At 38.1% G+C, this 8,833-nt stretch overlaps 1 protein-coding gene across 1 annotated transcript in view; it reads left to right on the top strand.

Moving 5' to 3' along the window:
- LOC109834086 (phosphoserine phosphatase, chloroplastic-like) overlaps positions 126–8,833 on the top strand; it is an 18,428-nt gene continuing 9,720 nt past the window's right edge. The window contains exons 1-5 of the mRNA XM_020401992.1: positions 126–282; positions 1,357–1,586; positions 1,684–1,816; positions 1,900–2,007; positions 3,277–3,282. Of these exons, the coding sequence (XP_020257581.1) occupies positions 1,364–1,586; positions 1,684–1,816; positions 1,900–2,007; positions 3,277–3,282 (470 nt within the window). The 5' untranslated portion in view covers positions 126–282; positions 1,357–1,363. The remainder of the gene's footprint in view (positions 283–1,356; positions 1,587–1,683; positions 1,817–1,899; positions 2,008–3,276; positions 3,283–8,833) is intronic.

An 8,833-nucleotide genomic window follows, 5' to 3' on the forward strand; every position in this document is an offset into this window, starting at 1 on the left:
TTGAAGATTTAAGGCAAATATGCATGAAACCCCTAATCATATTTAATAATTACGGATTGATTTGAGGGGTGAGCTTATACATATGTACAAAGCAGAGGGCATTTATGAAAAAAAATAACAACCAACAAATCGTTCCCCACCTCGAGCCCTGAGTGATTTGGTCAGCACTGAGCAGTTCCATTTTCTCGACGGGGACGCGAGGGGGGAAGGAGAAGTGCAGAACGATCACCAGCACTCACCGAAAATTCGCATTTCGATCTGTGTTTTCGCGCGCGCGTTCAGGTAATCCTCGCCTTGATCACATCTCTCTTCTCCTGGTATTTTTTCCCCTTTAATTTTCTTTTGAATCTTTTAGATCCCAATCTCTTTGGGGGGGCTTTTTGTTCTTTGTGTTCGTCGCGTTCGATGAAATGCCTACCTAGCTTATTATGGGATTTTTTTTTTCAATTCATTGGTGAACATGTTTTTCTTTTTTCTTTTTTCTTTTTTTTAATAAGGGAATTTAGGGGGAAAATACATTTTTGTTGTAAGTAATAAACATCAAATCGAACAAAACTATCTCCTTAAGTTTATAAACTGTTTCTTCAATGTGTATCCTGTAAATTATAGGTAGAGCTAATTTACATCCCAATTCTAAGTTTTGTTTTTATTCCCAAATTTGTTGCCGTTGGAATTTCATACTGGGATTTTGTGAGGGGAGGGTTAATTAAACTAACCAAGGATGGTTTATTGATTTAAGGAATAAGTAAATCAGTTTAGTTAAATTTAATAAAATATTTCAACTGAATTCTCTATCAGCGAGGTTGGAGAGTTTGAGGAAAGATAACGAATAGGGGGATGGATTATTTATTACAATGATTTAGGTGTAAAAGTAAAAATAGCTATAATTTGGTGTATATACGTTATATGTCGAGAAAACCCTTAAATAAATAGGTACAAAAGTGCCCATGAATGTGTGAGGGTTTAAACCGTAGTGAAAATTATGTGTAGAAACAGCAGTAACATAAGTCTAACGAGCAACCAATCGCATAACCAAAACCAAACAAAGTCCTCTAAACTTGGTTCTTCAATTATGATCATATTGTATCTACTGTATTGTTTGCCGTTGGTTTGAATGAAGTAATGCTATTTGGTGACCAGGTGACTCTTCGAAACATTTACGAATAGCAACAGTTTATGGAATCAATTTGTTTATTGAATTACTACAAGAAAGCATAAACTTATGCACTTCTATTTTCTCTCCTTGAACTCATGGATATTTCACATGGATGTTTAATATATTTGCTTGTAGTTTTGCATTTTTTTTCCTTCTATTTGATGTTCAAGCATCTAATTTCATTCAATTATATGGATCAGACATTTGATGGCTAAGCTGGTTGGTACATCCATCTGCCACATTAATCTGTCTAACGATCTTAGGTGTTCTCAACTTCCTCCACTTGGTTTTAAGCATTCATCAAGAGGCTCTTGGAATCTTTCTTTTAGTATCTCGAGACATCACAAATCTCTTAAAATAGTGGCCTCATCGTCAAAATCCTTAAGCAACATGTCTACCACCCACTTTGACAATACCCTACCTTCAAGAGGTCAGTGCCATAAACTTGTGAAGTCAATTTAATGTCCCGATTATCTCTTGCAGCAAAATTTGACTCTTTGTTATTTTCATGTTCTTGCTTATTATAGAGGTTCTAGAGATTTGGCGGAGTGCAGATGCAGTATGCTTTGATGTAGATAGTACTGTCTGCGTGGATGAGGGTATTGATGAGCTTGCAGACTTTTGCGGTGCTGGGAAAGCTGTTGCAGAGTGGACAGCCAAGTAAAGCGCGCTTTAAGTTATGCTTTATTTATTTGTATCTAGTTTAGGGTGTGTTAATGGTTTTTTGTTTTCTGTATCTTAAGGGCCATGAGTGGTTCTGTTGCCTTTGAGGATGCTCTTACTGCTAGACTATCATTGTTCAACCCTTCTCTGTCCCAACTCCAAGATTTTCTGGAAAAGAGACCACCAAGGTATTGATGCTTCTTTAGTTCTTTATCTTCCAAAATTATTAATGCCTGGTGGGGACAGTTTATTAGGAACCATTTAGCAACTTTTGTTGAAACCTTTTTCAAGTAGCATTGTGATGTCTACTGACCTTATTCTTATGGAAGTAGATTAAATGAAGTTGCTGACATGATTCTAATTTCATTGATGTATTCTCTTTATTGACATAGAAGTGTTCACAAATAAGTCACTATCAAATTGTTAAGGTGTAAATGTGTCTTAATTTATTTACTTGTAGAGTTTATTTTTAACTTGTTGAGTTTTGATGCATTGAAGAGTTGCATATTAAATATGCATTCACTATATTAGCTAAAGTTCAATCTTATATATAGAGATTGTTCTTTTGATGACAGCATAACAAAAAAAGAGAGGGTATGTGAGAAAAAAAAGAGGAAAATAGAGAGAAAAGAGTGCGAGTATTAGAGAAGCGGGGTCCTTGTAGTTATATATTTTTCACAGTGAATATTCTCCACCATCCGAGGACGTAGGCCAGCGTTTGGGGTTGAACCTCATAAATATTGTCTTGTCTTGTTGCATTGTGCTTCCATATTGTTTTTGACGTCTCAATCTCCTAGATCCCGTGGTTCCGTGTGTCGGGATCAGTGTACGGCTGTAGATTCCACATCTCGTTGTAGAGAGATTATTCAATCAATAATTCACAACAATTGGTATCAAATAATTCAGTGGAGACTCGAGCTGATATGAGTTAAATTTCAAGGTGGATAAGTTTGATAGCAAGGAAATTTCTCTTTATGGCAGCGCGCTATTAGCACAAGAAGGGCTCCGCAAGGCGTATTGGGGAAGGAGAAAATGATGAGATCAGTCCTTATTGTTTTGTCAAAATCCTTAGGAGAAGGATCAACTTTAATGTCCACGTCGAAAGCACCGATGAGCGAAGAAGAGTGGGCGGATTTATATCTCCAAGCGGCAGTGACTATTGAGTTATGCCTCATGAATGAGGTGCTTTGCAACGTGATCGATGATAAGATGATGACCAGTCTGTGGCTAAAATTGGAGTCTTTACATGTCAAAGAATCTCTCCAATAAGCTTTACCTCAAGAAGTAACTATTGGGGTTGCATATGAGGGAAGACACATCAATTCACGACCATCTTAGGTTGGTGATATGTTGTGCATTGATGAGAAGTTGAAAGAGGACGACAAAGCTCTTCTATTGTTGAACTCATTGCTTCCATACTACTATCATCTATGGGAAGGACACCCTCAAAGGTTGAGGATGTCGTAAGTATGTTGGTGTCGAACAAGATTTAAAAGAGACCCATGAAGACTGAGGAATCGGGGGAGGCTTGTTTGCGTCATCTTCTAAGGGGAGAGGTAGAAACAAAGATTAGAAGGGGAATGAAGATCGTCAAAGAGGAAAATCAAAAGGCAAGATGACTTTATATCACTTTTGCAGGGAGCCGGGGAATTTTCTTAGAGAGTGTAAGAAGTACAACCGAGCACCTACAAAAGAAGGGGAAGAAGGAAATCAGCTCGGCTAATTCTAAAGCCGAGCTACATGCTGATTTGCTCATTATGAGCTTGCCGGGAAGTCAATATGGAAATGAGTGGGTATTGGATTCAGGTTGCTCTTATCACATGACCCCATATAAAGAGTAGTTTGAGATATATGAGCCATTTGATGGAGTATCAGTTTTGATTGGGGGTAATGCATCTTGCAAGATAGTTGGGATTGGAACCGTGATGATCAAGATACATGATGGTGTTGTTAGATGTCTCACCAATATGAGACATGTGCCAAAGTTGACAAAGAATCTTATCTCCTTGTGTGCTAGGTTCTTTGGGGTGTCAGTATGGAGCTGAATGTGGAGATCTAAAGGTGATTAGGGGGGCATTAGTGGTGATAAAAAGGGCAAAAGGTGGGCGTCTTATACAAAATGCTTGACAACACAATTAATTGAGGAATTGCGGCAGCTATCAGGAAGAATAGCAAAGACAACACCAAGTTGTGAAACATGAGACTTGGCCACATGAGTGCACAAGGATTGAGGAGTTGCATAAGAGGGGTCTACTCAACCGTGTTAGAAGCCACAAGCATGACTTTTGCAAGTATTTTGTGTTTGGTAGACAACACAAAATCTCGTTCAAGATGGCGACTCACAAAAGTAAAGGAGTGCTAGATAACATCCTTTTTGATGTGTGGGAACCGACACCCATACGGTCCAAAGGAGGAGTCAAATATTTCATCACATTTATTGATGACTTCTCGTGAAAGGTATAAGTTTATTTTATGAAACATAAATTTGAAGTGTTTGAGAAGTTTCAGGAGTGAAAGACCAATGGTGAGAAGAGCATTGGGAGATTTGTGAAGTGCTTGAGGAGTGGTAATGGAGGTGAATACACCTCTACCAAATGCAAAAGGCTCTGCAAAGTTGAAGGCATAACTCAGCATTATACAACACTAGGCAGGGCTGATCAAAATGGGGTTGCAGAATGGATGAACATAACTCTTTGTGAGAAATCAAGGAGCATGTCGCTAAATTCGGGGTTGCCTAAGGAGTTTTGGGTGGAATCAATCAATATGACGTGTTATGTCGTAAACCTAACACTATCTACTGCCACAGACTTAAAGATCATTGAGGAGGTGTGGCTTGGGGAGAAGGTTGATTATCCAAAGTTGAGAATCTTCGGTTGCTCGACATATGCTCTTGTCGATGCAAGCAAGCATTCAAAGCTTGATGCAAAATCTAATGAGTGCGTGTTTATTGGGTTCTTGCATGGGTGAAAGGCTACAAACTATGGGATTCGACAAAGGTCTTTGTGAGGAGAGCACGACGGCCAAAGAAGAAGGTGATGAAGAGAAAGCTAAAGTTGAGATGGAGCTGACCGCTTTAAATGATGAGAAACTGAACTAGAAAATGCAAGTTAAGGAGACAATGGAGTGCACAAAACCATCAGGTAGAGTTGAACCTACAGGCACTAGAGCTACGATGACTAGAAATGAGATGCCTTGTGATATTGCACTTGATGGAGACTGGAGGGTGATTAAAGCTCCGATGAGATACAAATTTGAAGAAGATTCGGTTGCTTTTACACTTGTAACCGAGGAGAGAGAGATCCATCAACTTTTAAGGAAACTCTTGAGCATGGAAAGAAGCATGAGTGGATTATAGCCATGGACGAAGAGATGGAATCTCTTCGAAAAAATCAAACATGAGATCTTGTGAAAGTATCTACGTGGAAGAGAGCTATCGAGTGCAAGTGGTCAATTGCAAGAAAGAAAGTTCTAATCCACAAGAGAAGATGAGATGTAAGACGAGACTTGTTGCAAAGGGGTACACGAAGGGAAAGTGTTGACTACAACGAGATCTTTTGTCCAGTGGTGAAGCACACATCTACCTAAGTGCTATCCACTATGGCTATAGATAATTTGGAGCTTGAGCAACTGAATGTCAAAACCAATGTTCAAAAACACAGTTATATTATCCATACGGTTTGAGAGCGAGTCACGACTAATCGTATTATGCACTGATTAATCGGATTATCCAGAATTATGCGTTTTTGAATTTTTTTAACATATATTTATTATTTTTCATACATAAAAAAAAATATATTTCATAAAAGATAGAAGATATACTAAGAAAAATACAAATAAACATGTGAGTGAATAATCATTAACTATGTAACTAATTAAACACTCAATCCAATGCATCTATTATCCATGCATACATCATAATTAACTAGCTACTCAGATAAAAGTTACTAATTAAACACTTAAATTAAAACAAAAAGTATATAAACTAAAACTAAAACATTTACTCTTCCTCATCCTCCTTGTAACGAATGTTAACATCTTACTCTTCTTTGAAGGGAGCCTCAAAATCATCATTATTATCCTCATCCAAATCAATCATCAATATTATCCTCATCCAAATCATCTTTATTAGTCCGTTCATCATTCATGTCATCAATAGCTGCATTAGAAGAGCCCTCCTGATCTGTCCTCAACCTATTAGCATGCCTCCTTAGTGTCCTTCTGCTCCTATGCGGGTCTTCATTAGCCCCACTAGCATTGGTTACAATCTTCCATGAAAGTCTGCTACCCGGAAATATTTCCTCATCTTCTTCATTCTCCCTTTCTTTAACATTGTCGGACTTCTAGTACAATGCTCTAGAATCATCATTAGCTAGAAGCACGTCCTTGATTTTTCCACTCTTTGTTCCTCCTCCTCTTTTTTGTATGATCTTTATAATGAATTGCACAAATGCAAGACCATTTAGCCTCTTTAGGTCTAACCGGTTCCTCTTTTAGTATGTACCTGCATATTTTACTTATCAAGATAGAATTAGAAATTATGCATCATGACATATTGCTAACCTGTTGAAAAAACTTATTACCCTCTCAAATACACTCCAGTTTTGCTCACAGCCCGAGGAACTGCTAGTCAAACTGAGTGTCTTCATAGCCATCTTTTTCAAATGAGGCACATCTCCTCCAAAACTATCCCACCAATGTGCTATCAATTTAAAACAAATATATATTTAGCAATTAGCATATTAACTGACCATTAAGCTAGGAGTAGACTAGAAGCTTGGAACAAAGTTTGTACCTGGATCAAAATTATCAGTGTCGTTGAAACTCATATAATAGCGTTTTGACAATCCACTTTCCAAAAGCCCTTCTGCATTCTTGTACTTGACCATTTCTTCTTGTGCAACCTTATCCTGTACCTCCTCTATCCCTCGAAAGAATACATCAAGACAATAGTAAATATCACTCCTAGCAGCAGTAGTCTCGTGAGGCGTCTTATCCTTATTGTAATAATAGGGATTCAAAAGGTAAGCTGTCATCCTTATTGTAATAATAGGGATTCAAAAGGTAAGCTGTCAAATGAAGTGGACTGTCTAGTCTCCCTGCCGCATGCTTCTCAATAATCTCAATAATCGGCTGATAAACAGTCTCCTTCTTGTTGTAAGCAGATTTTATCTTATTCTTGATATCCTACAACATACTGTAGACAAAGCCCATGGAGGGCCTCCTATCTGCATCAATAATCCTTAGCAGCTTGAAAAGAGGATTATAGATTTTGATCAGCAAGTGTAAATCCTTTTAAAAAAATACTGGAATAGACTGTAGACTTAGTAGCAACTCCCTTAGATATCTTGGCCTATCTGTTCTCTTCCCACTCAGGTGAAGAGATTATGGCGGCTAATTGCGGTTTCTTCTCCACTAAGCAAGTCATGCTAAGGAAGGAAGTGGCAAATCGTGTAACTCTTGGACGAACAAGCTCCCTTTTATTAGTAAAGTTGCGCATCAAAGAAAGAGTATTATGATGCAAGTAGAGAAATACCGTGAGATTCCTCCCCTTCTTTATCATAGGCTTGAACTTTGAAAGCTTCCCAATATCCTCCAACATCAAACCAATCGTGTGTGCCGCACAACTAGTCCAGAATATATTTGGACGCTCATCTTTCAACTTGTTCTTTACAGCCATGTTAGAAGCCGCATTATCGGTAACCAACCGCATTACATGAGACTCCCCAATCTCCATTATGCAATCTTCAACCCACTTGTAGATGTAGTTTCCCGTGTGGGCATGCTCGGAGTCTTCGATATACTTGATGAAACTCATGCCATCCTTGCAATGGACGCACAAGTTCATCACACTCCCGTGCATCCTGTCAGTCCATCCATCTATAAGGATACTGCAACCGTACTCATCCCATCATTGCTTTTGCTTTTCCAACCCTCTCTCAATCTTATCACATGCTTTTTTCAGACGAGGAACTCTGAATTGATACTGACTAGGCCTCTTGTACCCCGACCCATACCTCCTAATTGCCTCACATGCGATATCAAATTTCTGCATGCAAATACATGAAAAGAAAGTTCCACTGCATATGCCTACATGCTCAATTTTTCATGAGCTAAATCCCTCCATTGCCTCCTCTCAGTCTTATTAAGCATGGTTTGCTTCGTTTTGCCATCTGCAACCATTTTGTCTAACGGACCGGAGACACGTGGCTTCTTTAAACCGATACTAGCTAGCTCGAGTGCTTCCTCCTCCCTCTCATCTAAATTGCGGACCTTTTGTCTCATCTCATATTCCGCCTTTTTCTTGTCGTTCTTGCTCATCTTGGCATCTAAGTTCTATCGACAAGCTTGCATGTCCTCATCACTTGCAAGAGGACATCCTTTAATTTCTCCACGAATTCCGGCAATGTGTTGTTTGAGATGGTTGACTCCTTCCTTCATGACCTTCATCCACTTCTTGCATTGCATAGTAAGATGGCAATCCTTCTTCATGAGCTTCCCATAATTCCATCTCATATCAGTAGAACCAGGAGGGGTTTCCAGTATTTGCTCACTACTAGTGCTATTTGATCTCTCGCTCATGCTTGAATTTGAGGCCATCGATGATGGCATATAAATCAAGAAATCCTACACATAAAAATAAAATACATCAATGAGGACTACAACGCCTACAAATTAGTCATATACACCCAAAATTATGTAAATATCAACTTAAATCAGCAAACCATGCTCACTGACTTTTTAAAGTAATAAATAAGAAATATGTATTTTCATTTAAAATATAAAATACGTATCTTAAAGTAACATTAAGTGGTTAACAAACATGATTGTTCATAATTTTCTAGTTAGCATTATTAATTGCTACGAGTATGTATAATTAATAATGTATTCGGTTCTTATTTCCTAATCATGTATAATGAACTATGAATTAATCTATTAGAAGCATAGAACATTCATTATTTCATTTGAACAGTAGCTACAAAAAAGTCAAAAAAATGAAAAAAAGCTAGAAACTCA

Source organism: Asparagus officinalis, chromosome 3 (genome assembly GCF_001876935.1).
Source record: "Asparagus officinalis chromosome 3, Aspof.V1, whole genome shotgun sequence".
NCBI lineage: Eukaryota > Viridiplantae > Streptophyta > Magnoliopsida > Asparagales > Asparagaceae > Asparagus > Asparagus officinalis.